Source organism: Xyrauchen texanus, chromosome 6, assembly GCF_025860055.1.
Source record: "Xyrauchen texanus isolate HMW12.3.18 chromosome 6, RBS_HiC_50CHRs, whole genome shotgun sequence".
Taxonomy (NCBI): domain Eukaryota; kingdom Metazoa; phylum Chordata; class Actinopteri; order Cypriniformes; family Catostomidae; genus Xyrauchen; species Xyrauchen texanus.
In genome coordinates, this window is record NC_068281.1 from 13,284,736 (window position 1) to 13,309,937 (window position 25,202).

General features: G+C 37.6%; 1 protein-coding gene across 1 annotated transcript in view; it reads right to left on the bottom strand.

The window, feature by feature from the left end:
* The window catches only part of clstn2a (calsyntenin 2a), a 333,541-nt gene that overhangs the window by 169,481 nt on the left and 138,858 nt on the right, over window positions 1–25,202 (bottom strand). The window contains exon 2 of the mRNA XM_052129308.1: window positions 13,688–13,810. Within this exon, the coding sequence (XP_051985268.1) occupies window positions 13,688–13,810 (123 nt within the window). The remainder of the gene's footprint in view (window positions 1–13,687; window positions 13,811–25,202) is intronic.

The window sequence follows — 25,202 nt, forward strand, 5'->3', positions numbered from 1 at the left end:
TGTTATATTGTTAATTTGTGATGTTAAGCGTAATGGTTTGTTCTACCCCAGTGTTTGTTTGTTTGTTCTACTCCAGCAATTTAAATTAAAAGATTGAATGATTCTACTCCTGTGTTTCTTCTCTTCCACTCTAAGACACCAAACGTTACACTATAACTCTACTCTCTCCTCACCACCAATAGCTAGTGTGTGGTGAGCATACTGGCACACTATGGCTGCCGTTGCATCATCCAGGTGGATGCAGCTCACTGATGGAGGTAAAGTGCTTTGAGTGTAGTTTCTGAAAAAGCGCTTTATAAATGCAACATTCATTTATATAAATGCAACATTCATATAACATATCTGCTGCTAATAGGCTTTAAAGTGTTCCTTTGATGATCTCTTTTGCTAGGATGAATACTAACTGGTAAAGTAAGTTGAAAGTAACAGCCAAATAACAAGTTGTGTGTATTAGCAGAAACTTTGGGGACTTGGGGACTAAACTGAAAACGTACAGTACATTATTAAACCATCAAGACTGCTAAATCATTTGTAACAATAGGCTTTTCACAATCATGCCAACGTTCTGGAGCTAATTAAACAGAGCCAGTGGATCTCTGAAGAGACCCCGAACCAGCAGTAGTTTAATTCATTGTCATCCACACACCTTAAGATGTTATTAAATTCTGCTCGCAATTGAAATCTGGTTCAATTCCCAGTCTCATAAGGAGACGATTGTGTCATTTTAATCAGTACGAAGAGCGCAGTAGTGGACGTTTTTGAGTTAGAAGGGGCTTTTAGGTGCCATCAGCGTTAATCAGTAATCTTATTCCATTTAGCTACTACAACTGTAATTTCAAGTATAAATATTCAGTATTACAAGCATGTACCATTATAATCACCAATTACCTCTTGAAGTGTTCAATTCAATCCTCTCATGCACAAGTCAAAGATAATACTTTGAGATTGGTGTATATGAAGCCTCATAACAAATTTATTCAGTAACTAAAAGAGACCTCACTGAACTATTTCTTTATTTAACCATTTAATTAGTATGTAAAACAGTTTTTTTAAATAACTGAACTGATTGCATAGTATCACAGTCAGCAGGGAGAGATCTAGTGCAGCCACACGATAATTGGGTAGGTTTGCCTCATACTTCACTCGCCCTACTCTGCTATTGGCTGGAGAAGGAGATAATCTCGCCCTGAATTCAAGTAATTGTTTAACGTAGAGTTGCTGTCAGGTGTACCTGGGTTGGGGTTCGTATGTGGGAGGAACAGCAGCCGGAGGAGTTTCTGATGTCCCCTAGGATAATATGGTGCCCCCGTAAGGAGTAGGTGCACTACACTAATATGCTTATAGGGAGCGGCAGTATCGGTCAGTAATACTACACAAATTATTCCAAGAAATGTAGCATTTATTTATATATGCTTATATAATTATTTTTATTTCTTCAATTATTTATCTTTATCTTCTTTATGTATACATCTGTGTTGGTTTATACTGAGCCCATAAAGGCTCAAGGTAGTGGGGAATAAATTATTTGGGTGGGGAAAAATGCTTTTGCGTTTGTCGCAAAACTTTGCGTTCCCTGAGAATTATTGCATGCTCTTGAATATTTTTGTGTTCTCTTGCAATTTATTTTGTGTTCTCTCTCAAAATGTGCATCATAATGACAGTCTTCGGCTAGCAGTCCTATGTGTATTTCAGCATTATTCAAGCTTTTGAGCTCAACAAGTTCAACAAGAGAAAGCCAGTGCACTGAAAGTGTTAAGCCCAAAAGACAATACTTTGGCAATACACAAATCAATTTATGAATGTGTGAAAATAAAGACAATGCAGTTAAAATTACATTAAATGCATGTAGTCTAATTGAAATGGAATTTTGAGGCATACAATTGCATCACATATTATTTTTGTTTTTGTTGTTGTTGTGATGGTGTTTCCCTCTCCATTTATTAAGCAATAAATGCTTCATTATGTATGGTGACTGAAGGTTTTGCACTTTTAAATTATTCGTATTTGAGTTAGGAACAACCCTTTAGTTTAGCCACCATGATTGCTCTCCCTTCAGAGTCTCCTGTGGAGGCATCATTTATGCGGTTTAGCACGTGTCAGTGTTCAATGACTGACTCACTCATTACACAATTGCTGCCATCTATTGGCGCATGATAAATGGCCACATAAAAATACATACATATAAAATAATAGTTGATATTTGAGCATATGATATTCAAATTCCATTAGGCCTGTAGTCTGGGAAGACATGCCACATTGTGGGGCGGCTGTGGCTCAGTTGGTAGATAGGGTTGGTGGTTTGAATCTCGGCCCACATGACTCCAGATGCCGAAGTGTCCTTGGGCAAGACACTGAACCCCAAGTTGCTTCCAATGGCAGGCTAGCAAGTGCTTTGAATTCCGTTAAGGTTAAAAAGGTGCTATATAAGTGCAGACCATTTACCATATAAAAATTGTCGTTTTTGTAGCATTTTTTAAATACAGTATATTGCATTTTTAAATGCATTAAAATCATATATTTTCTGTTTTAACAGGTTTTTTTTTTGGCATATGCCATATATTGCATTTATGTTTTTATAAATGAGTATTACCATGACACAAGATAATGCAAAATAATTTGTGAGAGCACAAGGTTTCTCGGGGGAACACAAAAGTTTTTCGTGTGCACGAAAGTTTCTCAGGGAACGCAAGAGAATTCAAAAGCATTTACTTACTATTTCCTACGCTGGCACTTTAAAGGAATAGTTCAACCCAAAAATGAAAATTTGCTGATAATTTACTCACCCTCAAGCCATCCAAGATGTATCTGAGTTTCTACATCAAAACAGAATTTAAGATTTTTAGGATTTCATTTCAGGCCTCCTCCGTAAACAATGCAAGTGAATGTACTCCATTTTTGACGGTCCAAAATGCATATTTAGGATGCAACAAAATAATCCACACAACTTCAGTTGACAAATAAAGTTCTTCTGAACCCAAACAATTGATTATTTTTAGAAACAATACAATACTTATATACTTTTTTAAACTACAAATATTTGCTTTTGTACAAAAGTTAAATTTTCTTTGCTATAGATTTGTATTTGTACAAGTGTAAATGAAAATGAAAATTTACTAATGAAATTTGAAAATGAAAATGCACGGTGGGAAATATATTCACTTTTCATCGATTGCCTATACATGATCATGAGCGATTGAAGCTCTGGCTTATCGCGGTGAACCTGGATATCATTACACCCCTACCTTCTCTCAAATATTGGAGGAATGTGAGTGAACTTTTTACCCCTGAGGATTTCAGACCATCAAAAGAAACAAAGGGTCAATATCTGAATTCATTGGCTGTGCATGTGCTGTTTTTTCCAGTGAAATCAGGTATGTGTGAAAACTTTGTCATTGTCACTCCTCCCTCAGCACTCCGCTCCTCTAATTCACCGCACCTGCACTCAATTCACTGGCTCATAACTGCCTGCATAAATAACTCTCCTTCATGCCACTTCACTGTCAAGTCTAACACAAAGGACAGTTGGTTTCATGAACTACAACTTGTGTGGCTTGAATTCCTGACAGTCATATTAGAAATATATATATATATATATATATATATATATATATATATTTATTTTTGTATTATTTTTTTCTGCTAAAGAAAAAGCACAAGTAGATAAAGCAACTGCATTGCTCCGAAATAAAGGATGGTTATTTACTGCAGTAAAAAAAAAATTTATTATTATTATTTGGAAATTATTTTATTTTTGTATTTTATGTTGTTTTGGTTTGTGAACGGCACTTGGTCTGTGCAAGTTTCTCTAGTTAACAATGACACGCTTTGTCCACGTTCTGAAAAGAAACTCAAATACATCTTGGATAGCCTGAGGGTGAGTAAATTATCAAAAAAAAAAGTTTTGGGTGAACTATTCCTTTAATGGCTAAGTAGGTGTAATGTGGATGTGTGGACTTTTCAGACGATACCACACCCTCCATAGTATTAGCACGTTTCAGCACAATGTGTGGACTTTTCAGACGACCACTTACCCACCGTATAAAATCCAACATATTTCAATGATAAATTCAAGTTGTGAAACGATTTCGCCGTGACACCATCTGACCAGCTTACGGGACAAATCGTGTCACGTATTGATTCAATATGGGATGCATAATTTCATATTTAAATACAGGACGATCCCATGTGAGCAAATTGTGGATACGGAAATTGGCTGGAAAAACAGGATAAACCCGGTAAAATTGTCAGCCTCATACCTGCCAAAAAACAGTTTTGTCAGGTATGAGGCTGGTCAGGATACCCAAACAAACAGAGCAATGTTTTGATAGCACCAGTGTTTATGCTTTTTGGGAAAATGAACCTAAAAGTGTAAGCTGTCTCTGGATATTCAGCTGGGAAAAGATAATGTATTTTAACATAGAAAAAAAAAAAAAGAACACACACTTCAAATTCTGAAAAGGAAGAATACAAATCGACCCGATGTTGACTGAAATAACATTGATACAGCATATCATTGGAAATCTGAGAGGCAAAAGATGGTACACTGTGAAAAAGATACATGAGGTATTGGCAGCAAAATTGAACATATCACCTCACTGACAGTATTGACGGATTCAAAGCACGATCTGTCACAGTTTTCATACTTTCGATTATCACCCATTCGTATGATACACATGGTTTATCTTCTGCAATATTTCACATTCACAACCTGGCAACAATATAGTGTGATTTCTGAGAAACATCTGGGACATCTTTCGATGCATCCCACTGTGCCACAGAATATGTGCTGAGCAATGGTTCACACTAATAATAGACATTACATGTTTGGCTTTTGAAAAGCATCAAGGGATATCACAACACAGCTTGGCTCAGCCACTTGGTCTGGTTCGTTCTAAAAATAGTAAAACAATAGGGAAAAAATACACAACATGAAACTGTATATATTGTATAACACTGAAATATACTTTTGCATATTATTTACAAAAATACAGGACTACCAAAACTGATTAGTGTCTGTGCAAGTATGGCAGTCTGTTGATCTGCATTTGGTACCCGAGAAGTTTCTCCCCAAGTGTATGATGAAACTACAAAAGTGCAAGAATCATAATTTATTAAAAAAGTTCCTCAGGCATGGTTCTCCACCCTCAGGGAACATTGAAATAAAGACAGAAATGAAAATTATGTTATCATTTACTCACTACCATGTCGTTCCTAACCTGACTTTCTTCTACAGAGGAAAAAAAAGGAGATATTATAAAGCCCAAATCAAATATGGCGACACTTTAATAACGTCTAACCTCATTGGTTCTTGTATCATGATGTTTGGTTTTGAGGTCTGTTCATCATATAAAGTGACTGTATGCATGGTAGGTATAGTAGAACCTTTAACAACTATGCACAAGTGTACCTAGGAAAATTGGTGCTGTTTTAAAGGCATAGGGTGATCACACCAAATAAGAATTTAGTGTTTGTTTGTTTGTTTTTACATTTACTGCACTTTTTGCAGTAATTTAATTGATAAAATAACGTATGGCATTATTTTTTAATCTTCACTATACATTTTTTCACCACTGGCTAAAACTTGTGCACAGTACTGTACATGATACTCCAATCAGCTTTTTTTTTCATTTCAGCTTCGAGACATTGCAGGAGATAGATTGAGCTGACAATATATGTGTGATTTTCTACATGTACACAACCCTATTTTAATGACAGTCTGTCAAACCTCGGAGGGAACTGCAGAGGTGGGTAGTAATGTGCTACATTTACTCCGTTACATTTACTTGAGTAACTTTTGGAAAAAATTACTTTTATGAGTATGTTATATTTTTATTTTATGTTTTAAGAGTGGGTATTTTCACTCTTTCTCAAGTACATTTCTGAATAATAAAATGTACTTTTACTTTGTTACAAAGGGTAGCGTTCCTGTCGTTACATCACTGGTTTTCATTGAATAAGTGTAAATGAATGGATCATTTATTGAGATTTTTGAATGGGACTCTTACAACAGTGGACCTTCACTGCTGCACATTGTCACTCCACTCACGTTCAACACAAAAGCAGCAAGCACGCAACACAAACATTTCTTCACTTCACACGATGCCTTATTTTACACAAAGCCAAGGACACATTTCAAGATTAATACTGCAGTTCCAACTTAAGAAAACAGTGAGGTAAGTTTTAGAAATTGTGACAATGTGGGCTTGTCTGTGTCATGGTAATACTCATAAATTTTCCGTGTGAATCTGGAACTATGGGCTCTTATGACCTCAGTTTCTAAGTTTGAATTTTTATATCAGCGCTGCAAAATATCAGTGCATACTGTATAAATAAATGTTTTGCCCTGCAAATCGCGATTGTGAGCATTTCTGCACATGCAAGGTTGGCGCGTGCACAGCGTCCAAACACAGAGATAAGGTGCAATTTACCCTTGGCAGAAGGCATGAATAAAGCATGATCTTGCTTCAGTGTATAATTAAACATTATAAATAACTTGGGACTGTGTGACACTGTTCACGTTTTTCACCGTAATAATTACTAGAAAAAGGTTTCCTAACTTCTCTTCTATTTGACATATTCGACCAAATCTGAGAAGCATACTTAAAGTAACAGTTCACCCTTTAATTAATATTCTGTAATAATTTCCCCGCCCTCATGTTCTTCCAACCCCGTGAAACTTTCTGTATTCTGTGGAATATGGAGGGGGAAATAAAAACATGCAGTGAAAGTAAATGTAAACATCCATCAAGTAAACATCCATTACATTATATGTGAAAGTGTCTAATTACTCCGCTGCAGTCCAAATTTAAAACATTGGAGAGTTGTCTCCTCCGCCCCTCCTCCCCAGACTCGAAACTCACGCGGGATGCCAGGTTGAGGACACGCAACACAAACGAGCAAACTGACAATGGCAAGCGACGAGCCTTACATTTTAAGTTGATCAATTAATGTATACGTTTGCAATGCTTTTATTGTTTGAAAATTATAAACCAGCTCATGTGGATTTTTTATAACTCTGTCAATGTTAGCTAGATGTATTGCTGGCTTCCATGGCTGCAGTGCGCTGTGTTTGCCCGCTAATGATGCGTTCAGACCAGAGGCATCGAGAGTGTCAAATCGACCGGAACTCATTCATTTTCTATGGCAGCCAGCATCTCTTGGCGGCGAGAAGCGGCACGTCCGTGGCCGGCGCGTCTAGGTCTTTGTGGGCATCAGAGGACAAGTGCGGGCAGCATTAAAGTAATGAGCTTTGACGCAGTACGTTGGCAACGTATTGGAATATAGAAGTGCTCCGCTCTAGCGAAGTCTAGAGAACACAACAGTGTAAACTTTGTTTCCCACCAATCAATACTTCCGAAGACTAAATGAAACTAATTATTGCTGTGGCAGGTTTCTCCGTAATATACGATCTGTCCCTCTTTGCTTACAGGGATATATGTATTTTATTTTGTTTATTTTGGTAACAAACAAGCATAATTTTAATTACTTTCAGCCATCGATCGATTTCTTACTTTCACATTTTAAAGATTTAATGAGGATATACTTGTTATAGGTCGGCAAGTAGGTCAACATGTCTGGATGTTTTGGAGCCCCTTTAAATACATTTCACAAAACCAAGCATTCCGAACAAACGTTTCTGCCTATTTCAAAAACGTCAGAGCGTCCACGAATATTCGATCACGTTGTTGGCAGGGCGCCAGAGCAAATGTTGACGCTCTTGCCTCCTCTGGTCTGAACGCACTGTAACTTGTTTCAAATCTGGCAACCCGGGGTGTCAAAATAATATTGGGAAAAGGGAAGTGGTCGGGATCACACAGGCCAAAACACAAACATAAATTCCGGCCTGGAACGGACATTTCACAAGTAGAATATTCTGGCTGTAGCATTGTTTTCGGAGAAGAAATGTATTTCAACTTAGCATGTTTCCTAAATGTCTGATAACACATTATGATAATTTCAAGCTTCAGTACGGTAAATATATTCCATATTGCACTTTTAAGTAAAATTAAGACTTTTTTTGTATCATTTAAGATATGTAAGATCTTCAATTTTGGAAAACTGAATTTAAGACATTTTAAGACTTTTTTAGGATCCGCGGGAACCCTGAAGAAATAAAAATGTCAAACTGCCTTGTATAGAACACTGTATTCTTGTAATAAAAAGGCTATGTATTGTAAATTAATTTGAACTGAAAAATTTAATATTAGGTGGAGAAAACTAATATTTTGTAAAAAAAAAAACAATACAATGTTAAACACTGTACTGTAGTCCAACAGAACTATTTGGTCTATTTACACAAAAATAAACAGCTGCCTTTATATTATACAAGTTGATTGCAGGGGTCTCATATTTGGGGGTCCTTGGCTCCTTGGTCTTAAAAACTCAGAAAAGGCTAAAAAGCCCCAAAATAACTGTCAATATTTAAAGGTATAGTTATACTATAGTAAAGGGATAACAGATAGAAAATTCTGTCATAATTCATCTACCCTCAAGATGTTCCAAACGGTTGTCACTCTCTTTCTTTAATGGAACATGTAAGGTGTGTGTAAGTTTCCTTTCACTGCATCTTGGTAAATGGTGACTAAAACATCTTGCCTATTACATCTCCTTTTGTGCTCCTTAGAAAAAAGAAAGCCATACAGGTTTGGAACAATGCTAAGGCAGTAAATAATTATATATATATATATATATATATATATATATATATATATATATATACATACAATTTTGGGGAACTATCTCTTCGAGACAGATTTTTCAATGCTTGAATGTCTCCACACAGCCACAAAACATAAAAACTGATGAAAAAAAAGAAAGCCATTTTCCATTAATTTGCCGCATGTTCTGCTACTAAAAAAAGGAACACAATACAACTACAAAGTCTCTGAACTGCAGGCGCTGTGATTCTCTTTCACTCCATCCCTCTATTCTCACTCTCATGTGTGGGTTTTGCAATCCATCCATAGTTTCCGACGGCTTCCTGACTCGGGTTTTGTTGGCTGATCTCGTGCGAGGAAGGCAAAGTTTGGAGGGAAAATAGAGCATTGTACATCATCCATGAGAAGAGATTAATAGGAAAGAGGCTGATGAAGCCGCAGCTCAGATAAAGAATTAGCAAATGAAGCTGCCGTTTCTTTTATCTTTTCTTTTTTTGCCTCCCTTCACTGACTCCGACTAATCCTTCACGGTAATTTGATTGAGAATGCTCCATGCATACTACAAAACCTACACTATTTTCTCTACAGGGGAAAGTCGTGTTCCCAGAAATAACAATTCATCTTCAGGATCCCTGCCTCAGCATATATCATCGACTTGAGGCTCATCATCGTTATTTTACATCAAAGCAAGCTGATACAAGAGAGACAGTGAGCGAGGGAAGAGATGAGGAGGAAGAAGCACTTTACAATCATGGATCGTGTTCCCACACCCCAATTAATGTGGTGCCAGAAGGATGCCCGCATTCCTTTCTCCAAACAGACAAAAACAGGATTGATTACAAAGCCTTCCATGCATAACTCACAGTCTGCAATGGTCTGACATGGAAGAATAGAATGGGACAGAGAAAGAGAAGAGGAGAGAATGTGAATGAGAGCGAGGATAATTAAGGAGAATGACGAATTGAGACGGAGGGCCTGTTTTTCTCAGAGTCTCCCTGGCAGCAATCTTACATGTGTATCCATTGGCTCCCTGTGAAAAGGCAGTGAAATATCACCTGTCACCCAATCAGAGCACAACACTCCCATTTCCCAGCAACACTTTAACAACAGCTGCCATCCACCATTAATATGTCACTGATAAATCAAACAGAATAATGACCGAACAGGACTTCCTGAAGATTCTCAAAGCTGTAGATTATATAGAAAATTAATTTAAATTTTTTAGACATAATTGTACTTTTATTAAAAAAAATTACACTGTTTAACCATAAGAGATCCAATCAGAAAGACTGTTTGATAGTGTTTTTAGGAAGCCACTCATTACAAAATTATTATTTATTTAAAGGATTGGTTCACACAAAAATGTTAATTAGTTCATCATTCACTCACCCACAGGCCATCCCAGATGTGTATGACTGACTTTCTTCTAAAGAACACAAATTAAGATTTTTAGAAGAATATCTCAGCTCTGTATGCCACCATAATGCAACTGAATGGTGACAAGAAGCTCCAAAAAGCACATAAATGGCTTTTTGGGGGCAGTGGTGGCTCAGTGGTTGAGGCTCAGGGTTACTGACCAGAAGGTCGGGGTTCAAGCCCCAGCACCACCAAGATGCCACTGTTGGGCCCTTGAGCAAGGCACTTCACTCCAGGTTGCTCCGGGGGGGATTGACCCTGTAATAAGTGCACTGTAAGTCGCTTTGGATAAAAGCATCTGCCAAATGCATAAATGTAAATGTAAACCCATAAAACTCCAGTGGATAAATCCATGTCTTCAGCGATATAATAGGTGTAAGTGGCAGATCAATAATTAATATAAAATGTCTATAATTCACTATAAATCTCCACCTTTGACCAGTCCTGACCAGTAGGGGGTGATATTCAAGAAGAATGTGAATCGCCAAAAAACAAAAGAAGAATGTGGAATTGAGATTTATAGTAAAAAAAAAAAAAAAAGAAATGTAAATTACTTTAATAAAAGATCTGTTTTTCACCCGCACCTAGAGATAATCTTCTACAAATCTTTGTTTGTGCTCTGCAGAAGAATAAAGTCATACACATCTGGAATGGCATTTTTGTGTGAACTATTTCTTAAGGCATTTTTCTTTTTCTTTATCTTTTTTTTTACTTATTATTGTGTGACTTGATTATGATGGCGTTACAAGCTGTGACATTCAATACTCAATTATATTTCCACCAAAACTGTTGTGATATTTATTCAGAGTATCAGCTACTGTGTGTTGTTTTTACACTTCAAGGGAATCAACCTATCAATAGCTTATATATAGTTAACTGACTAAGTTAAAATAGGAGAAAGTATTTTAGTATAAACAAAAGTTTACACACAACTTTTAAATACTTTCTCCCACCTCTGTTTAATGTACAGGGACAACTCAAATAAGCCATTTGTAGATTGACTTGTAAACACTGTGTAAACATTGTGGTGTGATTTCATTTATTAATTTTTTATGTTCATTTAAGTGATCCGATACAGGTCGAACTCTGTTGGACATGGAGCAATTAAAAGAGTTGGCATGGCTTGGAAAATCTGTTTGAAAATAATCCTTAATAGAACAGTTCGATTTGGTTCCACTAGTGGTGCAGAAATAACACACTTTACCTTTAAAATTTGCTATTTCAACAACAAAAACACACTGAAGTAACATACTGCAAACATAATCAGTAATCACCTGTAGTCGACTGTACTGCTGTGAAGAAAGGTGCATGTTGCCAAGTAAACAAATTTCCAAGGTATGAACAACAAACATTTATCAGCTGCACTATCCAGTGTGAGCTGCAAGAAATAAATATAAGAAACCCCAAAAAAGCTTTCAAACTGCTTTTTATTTTCAAGGCTGTCAGAAAGGAGATTAATTCTTTCCACTGTCATTTAATGAGCTGTGAAGAGTTACCTGTCGTACTGCTTCCACACTTTCCTCTTTGTAAAAAAATCACTTTATTTGGTTACTTTGCATCTGCCACCCCCTCTCAAAAATCTGCACTTAAAACCCACCAAACTACAACCTGCCTAACATTGAAACTCTGACTGTCGGGTCCTTCTCTTCGAAAGCCAGCAAGCAGATTTTGTCAGTCATTCTCCAAGGCCTGTCGTTTATTGAGCATTTGGCCTTGGAAAGGGTGTGACATGATCCACTTACACAAGGCCTGCATGTCACCAGAACAATGGAGACAGAGGCAGCATACTCAGAAAAAACAGGCAGGTCAGGCAGATCCATCTCCATAATAGTGTGGAAAGCATTGTCTAAATCTATTTTATATGAGCACTAGGCATCAATACACATAAAATCTCATACTCAACCACTCTCTCGCATGCACACACACACACACACACACACAGAGAGAGAGAGAGAGAGAGAGAGAGAGAGAGAGAAGAATACAGGAAAAATCCAGCATTTGCCCATCATATATGGGCAAATGCTGGATGTTCAGAAATAATCATGAGAAAAAACTAAATAAATAAAGCTAGTTTTCAATTACACTACCAGTCACAAGTTCTCAAATGCACACACCTTATCATTATGTATTTATTGATATTTTCCAAATGTTTCATTATGAAGTAACACAAATGGACATATCGGAATTATCAAAGCCCCTTCACTCAGCAGCCATCTTCGTAATGCCCTATTTCCAGTCATATGTAAGTATGGCTATTTTATCTAATTGAATGAGAAAAGACAACTGACACAAAAAATTGAGGTTCGTCCAGCAACAACATGATCACATGGGAAGTCGGGATGTTTACTTCCTGTACCCTAAGATCAGCCACTCAATAACAAGTGCCATCTCCAATCAGACATTTTTACATTGGCTCTAAGGTGTTTACCTTCCCCTGTGGTGTGACTGAAACCACGTCGCATCAGCAGTGTGGGCAGGGGAACACTGGCCATAGGGAGAACCTGGACTATTCCTGGTAGGCCGGCCACAAAACGGGGCTGAACAGCCGAAAACCAACATCCCTATTTTATTATTTTAATGATATTGCTTTATGATATGTGTTATAATATGCGTTAAAAGGAAAACATTTCTGTTTTGGCATTAACGAATAGGGCACTTGAGCTCTACTGATTGGGCTATGGGGGTACATAAGACAATAAAGGCTGGGAAACACTGGCCTAGATCACATCTCTGAACACTCTGGGCATTCCCTCAAACAACTTCATGAGATGCCACCTGGGATGTTTTTTAAACACTGTTGAAGGAGTTTTCCATGTATGCTGGCGCCTGTTGGCTGCTTTGTCTTCACTATCCGGTCCAACTCATCCAATCAAAAAATATGTTTGTTTTTTCTTTTTGTTTTATTTGTACTTCTGTAAAGACATTCCTACATAGACACAATTAATGTCTACAAATATATTTCAAGTATTTGAGCATACCCTTAAAGTAAAAATAAAAATTCTCTCATAATTTACTCATCATCAGGCCATCCCAGATATATATGACTTTCTTTTGTAGAATACAAACAAAGATTTGTTTTATGAATATCTCAGCACTGTAGATCCATACAACGCAACTGAATGGTGACAAGAACTTTGAAGCTCCTAAAAGCATATAAAGGCAGCATAAAAGAAATCCATAAGACTCCAGTGGTTAAATCCTTGTCTTCAGGTGCTACATAATAGGTGTGGGTAAGTAACAGATCAATAACCAAGTCTTTTTGTAACTATAAATCTCCACTTTCACTTCCACATTATTTTCTTTTTGTTTTGTTTTTTATTATTATTTGCATTATTAGTGCAAATCACCAGCTATTTTTTGGAGCTTCAAAGTTCTGGCCACCATTCACATGCACTGTATGGATCTACAGAGCTGAGATATTCATCTAAAAATCTTTGTTTGTTTTCTGCTGAAGAAAGGAAATCATAAACATCTGGGGTGGCATGAAGATGATGAGAGAATTAACATTTTTGGGCAAACTATTGCTTTAAATCAAAAGGTTTTTAAGCTCATGTGAGACATAAATTCAATGAAGTTTGTCCAAACGTTTGACTGGTAGTGTGGGTAATGTGTACCTGCATACGGGACAGGGGCGTCTTTGTCCAAGGCAACAAGAGGAGGGTCTAACAGGACGGTGTCCATGTTCTCGGTGATGACACCATGGTAGGACGTCTCGATCCATGGCTTGTGTTTATTCACTGTAATGGACGGAGAAAAGAAACAGAGAGAAATTTTCTCATTCATCAATCTATAACAAAAAAGGCACATAAGCACAAGCTGTCCATTTAATTCCCCCAAAGGCTGCATCCTCATTTATCCTGGACTGCCCTTTTGTTCCCTTGGTTTGTATGGCTGCTTTACAGGCAGAGATACTAAAACAAGATTTTAATCAATGGATGACACATGTGCAATCCTCTACCCAGTGATAGGAATACACGCCTGCAAGAGTCTCAGTACATGAAACAGCTTGTACCTTTGCAGTGTTTACTTTTTGCTTGGAAAAATCCACAAACTATTGGCTCATCAAATCCAATGTACTTAACAAATTATTATACAGTACATGTATATATGATATATATTTTAATAGGTAACACAGCAGCAGAAGCAGTGATTTTGTTTGGGTTAAAGGCCTTTTCAGATGAAACGATGCGATAATGAGAGGCGAATCGCCGGCGAATGGTCTTTTCCCATAGAAAGCAAAGCAAATGACCGCCGTTAGCAGATTCACGCCTTTACAATAGGTGGCGCTAATCGACAAGCAATATTACCCCGTTACGGTAGGTAGCTCAGCGAACCTTTCAGCTGGTCTGCCTTCCGCCTATGATGGATGAGAAGAGATCCTTTACATGCAGATCCAAGCATTGTGAGATAGGAAAGCGTTCAACCAATCCACAATTTGGATTCCCGTCGAAAGTAGTAGGTTATCTGGGCATTTCTCACTTAATGTCTTATGAATACTGTGGATTTGGACCGTGGCATCATCGTCCCATGTCTGTCTTATGTTCCGTTGTCTGCCTTTGTGTGAGCGCATGGTTTCGGTTGTATTCCCTGCCATGTCTGGAGTATGGTGTCTGGGTAATGACTCCCTGTCTGGCTCAGTCTGTGTCGGGATCCATTCCAGACACTCATCCTCCATGTCTGTTAGTTATTGAAGTGGGTGCATCGCGCTTAGGTCAACTTGGCAGCATGCATTCACGTCAAAAGTTTATGTCTGTATCTCGCGAACACGTGTGAGCCTTGCGTCGCTCTCACGTTTAGCGCCCGGATCGTAAACTGTATTCGTGTTGTACTGATATTCGTTTACTTCGGTCTAAGGTGTCGGGTGTGGCCGAACTCTTGCACAGGTGACCTGTCTTGTTTTTATCGCCTGTTGCAAGCATCATGTGGCATGTGCCTCGCGATGCACGCTCAGGTTTCGTTTAGTGTGAGAATGCGTGCCATTATTCTGTTTGGTGTTGCTACTCATTCTTACGTCTTGTTTGATGGTTGGCATTGGCATATTTTGCCTTATTGTCTTGGAGATGTGCGCTCATGCCATTCGGATGTTTTGTTGTCTTGTGAGAGCATGTGGCTTTGTTTTGTTACTCTATCGCTGCGTGTCTCTCTATCTTACGTCAAACCCCGCCTCCTTGTTTGCCCATTATTTGTTTATTAGTCACAACTTCCCTGTCTTGTTTACCTGTTGATTTCTCTCCCTATTTTAGTCACCTCATGTGTGCCGTCCAGTGCCAGTTCATCTTGTGTATATTCTAGTCGGTCCTGTTGGTTGGTCTTGTTCCAGTCGGTCTTGTTCCCCATCCAGTCGGAACTATGTGTTTGCCCCGTTTTACATTCCAGCCCATTTCCATTACCCTCTGCCCCTGTCTGGACACCTTTCCGCCCTACGGTATAGTTTATGTTTGTTTTCCCACTTGTGGGAGTTTTGGTTGAGTTTTTTCCCTTTATTTTTGTATTTAATAAATCCCTGCTTTTTGAACGCTGCGACTGGGTCATGCCTCTGCATTCCTTGACATCACCAACAAGATTTATCTGATAATTTTGTTTAAAATAATCTGTGTTACATTTTAACCATCAATTTGATCCTGATTTAAATTGGACAGTAAATCTGAATTGACATACAATTAAACATGAATGACTAGTTAAACGGACGGTGGATGTTCAGTCAGCCCTCTGAGAGATGTTTATCATATTATTTATGTTTTTTATGGTCCAAAATGTTGGGCCGTTGTCAGCAAAGTGTGTTTTCAAATTTGGTGTGCGAGTGCAGCGGCTCGTCTCGGTGGCTGTGCGATTACCTGCTTTCCTATCCTTTAAATGCGGAGACACCAGACAGAGATGGGTCTCTCGAGGAGAAGCAAGAGTATAGTGTAATTTCAACATTTCATGAGAGTGGTTACAAGCGACAGGTGATCATTATTGCTCCCCTCCTCTCTTACACTCATTTCAGCCGGCAGCATGGGCTGTTAATTTCTGGCCACAATAGTGCCGCTGACGAGGGGAGGCGGTCGATCTGAGATCCGTGTGGTCCTTTTTTCTTAAATTATGTTGCCATATTTTAAAGCTTGTGACATTTTACAAGCTGCTGCAACATGTTCTTTACCTCTCCATCCATCATGGTGGACAAACTTGCAGGTGACCGTTTAATCATATGTTAAAAGATTGCTCTCTGATTTGTTAAACCGTATTTAAAATTAAGTGGTGCAACACAACTCAAATGAACAAACTCTGGATTAGCTCTAAACTCTGCTTAATTTAATCAGGTGTAATTGGTGCAACCACCCTAAGGGTTAAAACATGTTATCATTTGAAAAAAGAGTGATTTAATGCCACTGCCACACATGTATTTTAAGTACATTTATTTATTAACCTCGTTATGCACACTGTGGCATGGGGGGCATGGTCGTGTGTCGATCTGCAGGAGAGAGAGAGAGAGCGGTAAGGCTTGTCACCTGGTTTGTAATTATCTCTCTCTCTCTCCCGCAGACTGACACACGACCACGCCCCCCATGCCACACACACACATATAATGACTGTTTTACCAGATGTTGTCAGTTTGGACAACTGATTAGACATGCATTTTATTGCATGTTAATCTAAATGCATTTGCTCAGAACATATTACTAATTCAAATTGACTGCATAAGACTCCAAAGAGTCTGTGCAATGCAAGAAATACAAAACCTCACCCAACAAAACCATCGTCAGTCTGACCCATTATTGGATACTAATAATTGGCAATGACAGCTGTTAACGACTATTAGCAATTGCACAGAAATAAGGATTTTGAGGAGAGGAAACCACGTTTTTGGTATGCAAAGGCATTTTGATACAGTGCACAAAGTCACAGCATTAATTTTATTCATATTTGGTAAATAAAAACATTAAGATCTGTACAGTAGTTTTTTAAAAAAGGCGATACAAAGGCAAATATGCAGCGATATATGTTAGAAATATAATAGAATTCACGTGAGATTAAAAAAAATACAGCAATATATGTAGACAATTCATTTAAGATTTTTTAAAGCTTTTTAAAGGGGATGAAAGGCATTGATGCAGCAATAAATATTGCCATTCCATTTTTAAGACATTTCATGCAAATGAAACACACATCCTCAGTGCTTCAGCTTTTAATGTCGGTGGTCAAAACAGCTTTCTGTACTTTAGCAGCAGCTGCAACAGCTCCTGACACATGATTCACAGCTCAAATTTAATTGGGCGGGGTGTTTCTTTGCCGGGTGAAGAAAAGAAATTTGACACACCGTTAAAAAAAGCACCGCTTTGTCAGTGCGCAATTTGGCACGAATATTTGTTCCAGGTGTGAAGGGATCGTTGGGAATCAATTGTTACCGTAAAAATTTTTAATCACATCAATGATTTACATTTAAGAAATCTGCTCTTTTTTTTTCATTCATTATGCTGAAATACTTAATGGGAGTATTTTATTAATCAGCATCTTAAGATTTTAAAACATATATTGCAAATTTTCTTTTGATGTGGTCCTGTTGTACATTTTACACATCCCTAAACATCACTATTAAAATTGCTCAAAATTATGGTTAGGAATTTGAACAAAAACCCTGAGTATTAATTAAGTCCCTCACCTTTGCGCTATAGACATGCTTGATGCCGCAAATCATATTGCTTGTTGAGAAAAAGGGTGCTATTGATTTTCAAAGTGATTAGACTTGCGAGTTTTAGCCTGGCAGAAAATAGTTGGGCAAAAAATCCCATAGACTTTTATTAACAAAGAATACATACTGTAAAATATAATGTTCATTGTTTGGTCATGATACCTAATGCAAAAGTGGGAAACAAGCCATATCTAGGGACCATAATATAATAGAGACTTGGTGGGCTTCTTTTGACTTTTGGACCAGTAAGAAACCAACTAGCCACTACCTAGGACACCCTAGCAACACACTTAGCAACACACTTAGCAACACCCTGGCAACACCCTGGCAACCACAAAGAACCCCCTAGCATCGCAAGTGGCGCATTTAGTACAGGCAAAAACCACTTACAATTGCATCAGGAAAGCTCTGTTTTCTACTATATTATTACACAATTTCTCTATAAAAGACGCTATATAGCGTCAATTTCTAAAAACAAAACATATATGCATGTAATGAAAAGTAACATGTTAAAAAAAAAATTTGCCCCTTGTGAAATCATAAACTGTCCCCTGGAATGACTTTCAGATAAGTACTGGCTATTCAGTCAGCCTTCACGTGATTCTGCTCAACATCCACCAAAGCAATTAATGAAAGAATAAATTAAACCATTTTGTAATGTAATCTCAAACAGGGCACGATTAAAACAACTCACAATCTTGTTTACAAATCTTGCATTCTACTCGTTTTTTCTTTTCTTTTCTTAATTTATCTCTGTTTCCCAGTATATGTTTATTGTAACTCTGATGCACTACAGAGACAAAACACACAGACACATTCATACAAACCCCTATGCTTTTTAAAAGAAATCCACTTTTCAAAATCACAAACACTTGCAAACATCATTACTCCTATATCTTGGCTTGTTTTGCTTCACTTGAAAGCTGTTACATTGGAGCAGACAATAGATGAATGGGCAAGTTGTGTTTTGCTGTGTTATACAGAGATGGATACACACAATACAAACTCTAGAGACACACAAAGGGGATGGTTTGAGTGGTTTACAAGGATTATTATCATATCTATTATCACTATTCTCTAGGAAAAAGAAAGCATTTTGTGACCTGCCAAAAATAAACGACACCTCTATAAACTTTGTTAGCAGCACAGTTGATTATGTAAATATCTATTTGAATGTTCCAAGTGGGAAATGTCACAGACTGGGAAAAATTAACATGCTTGCTATCATCATGTACAGAAGACACACTAAATAACTGTAATTTGGATATGGTATTTTCTATTCTAATAATACATCTCTTCAGGCTCCAGTCACTGCAAATGCACATGGAAATCTCTCCTTCTCGCTCTTGCTTTCTAATAAGGTTAGTGGTGTCACTAAGAGCAATATGCCTTCTCTGTAATCCCTGAGCTATTACCCATGGGATGTTTGCAGCCATTATACAGCATTAGAGCGCTGTGATGGAAGCTAATTCAACATGGACTTCTCTCTTCCATCCACTCCCCTGCACTCAAGAACTCTGCCCAACACATCCAAAAAAAAACACAAGACATAATGACAGATGCATACAGATACGCACACACAGGAAAAAATTACATTCTTCTGGTACTATGGAAGCTACTTAGAAACTGAGATGATTTACAATAGTTAAGCTACAGTAAAGCTAAAGACCCTTTGCTACTGTAAAAGTTACAAAAAAACGTTACATATATCTTCTTATTTTTCTATACGATGAAAGTGAATGGGGACTGAGACTAACCCTTCTGCCTATTTCCTTTTGTTTTCCACAGAAGATAGAAAGTCATATGGGTTTGGAGGCACAAGATAGTGAATCAATTATAAACTGGGGAGAGGGTGAAATATCCCTTTATGTTAATAGCGTCAATTCTTTTCATTAGCTAACCCTACTTTTTTACTAGTACATCTAGAACACTTTAAGTTTATTGTCCCTACTTAGTTAATGTAACCTTTCAATAATATGTTATCATATTGATCACAGCTTGAAGACAAAAGTGCTGTACAAAGGCAAAGAACATTTTTGGGATGTGTGTATGTTACTGAGCTTCACTCTGAAGTTGGTCAAGTGCAAGCCACAGACACTGTAATAATGTGTGAATACACAAGCAGACTACAGTAGGTAAGCCCAGACTAAGGGAGAGAGATAGGAAATTCAGGTTGGGACTCACAAGAGGACAAGAAAGGGGTTATTATAGAATCAATTATTTATTCCGTTTGATATACAATTATTTCGGTATTTCAAGCACCTGATAAAATGTTGCCGGTGGAGGATGTGAACGTTTGCAAATCTATCTTGACCCTTCCTCAACCTGCTATATAATGAAAATCCCAGTCAGCATTCCAACGGTAATTAAATCTGGGGACAGCCTGTAGAATTGATGGTGAATTTTACTGCTCTCTCAGTGTCACCCAACAAGCTATTAATTTTTGACCACTTGACACCATAGCATTACATTCTGCTCATAACATTGGAATTAAACAATAATCTAAATATTAGGTGCCCAGGAGGACACAGCAGAAAAATAAAGATAGAGTCAGAGACAAGCAGAGAGAAACAGACACCAATGATAAGGAATAAATAATGCATCACAGTGACTATTAAGCATGTAGTGGTTTTGTAGGCACAGTGTAAACAACAAAAATTGCAGTTAAGACCATCTAAATGGACCTTAGGAGAAAAACAAGCTATTGACTGTTTGAAGGTTCTAAGCCAAAAGCTTACATAACAAGCCTCCAGCTCCGCTACATTATGGATAAAGAGCCCATTAGCCAAAGGCCTGGTAAACACGTTGGGTCAAATCCACTAAACAGCTGTGCCACTTTAGTGTATGGTATTTAAAGTGCAAAAACCTTATTCACAAACCAGTACTTATGCACTTTCCAGTTTAACCAAGTTACATAACCAAGTAATGGTCATCCTTTTTAGAACAAACAGCTCTTTTCTATGTACTGTAAATTAGGCTTAATTTATATTATTTAACACTGCACAATAGAAAACAGGTTGAAGTCAGACATTTACATACACTTAGGTTGAAGTCATTATAAATATTTTTTAACCACTCCACAGTTTTCGCAAGTCATTTAGGACATTTACTGTGTGCATGACATGAGTAATTTTTCCAACTATTGTTTACAGACAGATTGTTTCACTTTTAATTGACAATATCACAATTCCAGTGGGTCAGAAGTTCACATACACTAAGTTAACTGTGCCTTTAAGCAGCTTGAAAAATTCCAGAAAATTATGTCAAGCCTTTAGACAATTAGCTTCTGATAGGAAGTGTACAGAATTAGTGGTGTACCTGTGGATGTATTTTAAGGCTTACCTTCAAACTTGCTTGACATCATGGGAAAATCAAAAGAAATCAGCCAAGACCTCAGACTCCACAAGTCTGGTTCATCCTTGGAAGCAATTTACAAACACTTGAAAGTACCACCTTCATCTGTACAAAAAATAGCATGCAAGTACAAACACAATGGGACCACGCAGCCATCATACCGCTCAGGAAGGAGACACATTCTGTGTCCTAGAGATGAACACAGGTTGGTGCGAAAAGTGCAAATCAATCTCAGAACAACAGCAAAGGACCATGTGAAGATTCTGGAGGAAACATGTAGACAAGCATCTATATCCACAGTAAAACAAGTCATATATCGACATAACCTGAAGGCTACTCAGCAAAGAAGAATTCACTGCTCCAAAACTGCCATAAAGTAGCCAGATCAGATACAGTTTACAAGTGCACATGGGAACAAATATCTTTTCCTCTGGTCTAATGAAACAACAACTGAACTGTTTGGCCATAATGACCATCGTTATGTTTGGAGGAAAATGGATGAGGCTTGCAAGTCGAAGAACACCATTCCAACCGTGAAGCATGGGGGTGTTTTGCTGAAGGAGGAACTTGCACACTTCACAAAATTGATGAGATCATGAGGAATAAACATTATGTGGCTATATGGAAGCAACATCTCAAGAAATCAGCCAGGAAGTTAAAGCTCATTCGCAAATGGGTCTTCCAAATGGACAATGGCCCCAAGCATACCTACAAAGTTGTGGCAAAATGGCTGAAGGATAACAAGTCAAGCTATTGGTGTGACCATTACAATGCTCTGACCTCAATCTGATATCAAATTTGTGAGCAGAACTGAAAAAGCACGTGCGAGCAAAGAGGCCTACAAACCTGACTCAGTTACACCAATTCTGTCTGGAGGAATGGGACAAAATTCCAGCAACTTATTGTGAGAAGCTTGCTCAACGGCTACCGCAAAATAGGGAGAAATACCCCCGCTTGCACAGCTATTTTTCCACTAAGGATGCTGATCTTCAGAAAGCTGACAGCATCTTTGCTTGTGTCTCTCTCTCTCTCTCTCTCTCTCTCTCTCTCTCTCTCTAGCTCTCTCTCTCTCTCTCTCACACACACACACACATCCATCTATCCATCCTTGTTTATCCAATAACTTGTTAGAAACAGCACAAGCTATGATGCTATTTGTGAAGTGAAAATGTTTAATTACTAATGAAGGCTTAGAGGCATCATTTGGTTTGAACCAGCAACCGCAGATTCTTATCCAATGTGTAATAAAGTAGTTCTATGCACATGTGTTTTTATGACCGTACTCAGTTTTTCCTAATTTTTTTTAATTCACTTGTTCATTGAACTGTTGTATATAATCAATATCACATTGCTTAAATATATATATATATATATATATATATATATATATATATATATATATATATATATATATATATTTATTTATTTATATGGGAAAAGCGTTATAACAGGGCACATATTCAGATGCATGGTGTAGTCAAGCACACATTCATTATTTTAAAGAACCAAGTGATTAGTGGACCAAGTGGAGTGATGCTGTACAGTACCAGTAACATGTGCCACAATATTCAAGTCTGCTGCATCCTCCTGCACTTAGCTGCAATACAATCAATTCAATCCAAGTCAAAAGAGTCAAAGAGAAACCCCAAGCAGCCTGGCATCACCTGCTATAGCCAATTGGGGCACTAATAGAAAACTGTTAGAGTCCCTTGCTTTGAGAAAATATAAAAAATGCCATTCCGTGGCCTGTACTTAAAAAAGTACAGAAATGACTCACAAGTAGATAGTAATTAGGCTCAGTGACATAGGATAATCCGGTTCTTGCAGAATGGAATTTTCTGGTAGGGACATAAGGGTAATTTTCAGATAAATTAAGATAAATTAAGCTGCATTCACTTTGCACTCCACATGTCCACAGGGACACACTCTTTTTGCCTGCATCACTCGCTTTTAATGCTTATTAATGAGGCCATAATCCCTGCCTTTACCAATGGTGTGCTGTCAGATTTGTTGGTCTTCAGTGAATTCTCATTTTGGGGGGCTGTTGACTAAATTAGAGTTTTATCATCTTATTTTATGACACAACCATAGAAAAGAGAATTGTTTGCATATTGAGAACTGCTTAAGTTAATGAATGAATGAACAGATCATTAGGACTGGGTGGCATCACTCTTGGACATCTGGAAAACATTATTAATTGATGTGCAGAATGGTTGATTTTACAATGACCTCTATAAGCCATTTTTACAGTCTGCATGTCATCACATCTGGCTCCGAATAGTAGCATAACCACACATCCACCCATCGATCTATCTATGGATGATCACAGTTTTTCAAAATAAATTAAGCCAACTTGGATGCACTTGGCAGTAAACATCAGCCTTTTAATCATTTCTTTGGAGTAACTCAGCACTTCACCATATGTCATTTACCACTTTAATGTGTAATAGTATCTGAGTGAGGTGATTATCAGCGCAAAGATTTTCCAGTTCACGAGGAGTTGCGCACGCTGTTTAACTTACTCCCAGAGGATGAAAGTGCTCAACTCAAGTCCGAACAGACACCGTTTAAGTTAAATGTTGTTGTTTTTTCTACTGTAGCATGTTCAATTCCCGTTTGTGAATATAATACAGTTGTAGGCACAGGGACCGTTTCATCTCTGTTTTATTTACATTGCATTCGGTAGACTCACGAGTGGATGATTCAATCATCGTACTCCAACCAAAAGTATATAACCCCATGTTTACATTGATTTAACCAGTTGATTTCTGTAATCAGACTTTTCAGGGATGGAAACGTTTCTTTATTTGAAAATGTTTAAATTATCTTATATCATATATGGAGATTATATACAGTAAGTACATGAAAGCAATGTGATCATTATCATCGCAAATACTCTGTAGAATCTTTGCTCGGAGAATATATATATATGTTATTATAATTTTTATTTATTTTTTCAAATTAAAGGTGAGGTATGTCTGTTTAGATTAAGTATTTGAGATGAATTGTACATAAAATAGGCCATAATAATTCCACGCTGTGGGCACTGCCATTGAAACAGACTGCAGCGGAAGTTGTTTTACACTACTAAGCGAAGCTTCCACTCTGTGAATGCGGAAATGTGATAAAGGATATTAAGGGGGAGAAAGAGTTGAATGCGTTTTAAAGGGACAGTTCACCCAAAATGTATTCTGTCGTCATTTGCTCGCCCTCATGTTTTTCCAGACCGATATGACTTTCTTTCTTTTGTAAGGCATAAGCCTCAGTAACAAATTACTTTCAAAGTATGAAGAAAAGAAAAGAAAAAAAAGAGTCCATAGAAGTGAATTGTGGCTGAGGTTAACATTCTGTCTAACATCTCTTTTTGTGGTCTAGGGAAGAAAGTTGTCATACAGGTCATACAGGTATAAAACAATATGAGGGTGAGTAAACGATGACATTGATGAATATTCATATCTGGGTGAACTATCCCTTTAATGCCTTGATCAATCAGCAATACGTCAGTTGTGTTGGCTAACCTGTAAAGTCTCTATCATTTCCAGTCAATTAAGCACTAGCCCCATCAATAAAAGCAGTAAACAAGGCCAGAAATTGGGGAAAACTGAAATTCAGGGACCTTCAGAAATTTTCAAAACCCTTAACATGGTTTAACATACTACAGTGTCAACAAGGGACAACCAAATTTGTCTCACACTTGTTTTCTCACCTTGTTTAAAATCGATATACTCTCAGAACATACAAACAGGAGGCAGACAAGCGTTTCTTCCCCAGACAGTGGCTTTCGATAACCAAAATGTATTTTGTGCCTTGCTGATTATAAAAAACTGTGTAAAAACATACTGACAGACCAAGACTCTCAATGCAAAACACAATAATTTACATTAAGCGACATTAAGATTAATATACAGGCTTCTGTGGGGTTAACAAAAATTATTCAGAAAGAGATGACACCTAAAAACACACTAGATGGCAACTTTGGTGACTGTGATTGTAAAAGGCAAATCCTACCATCTCTTTTTTCATTTGCTTAAGCTTTGCTGCATCACTTTGCATTACTTACAAGTCCTCACAGGCCTTCATCGATGTATTCATAACCCAAACTGGCA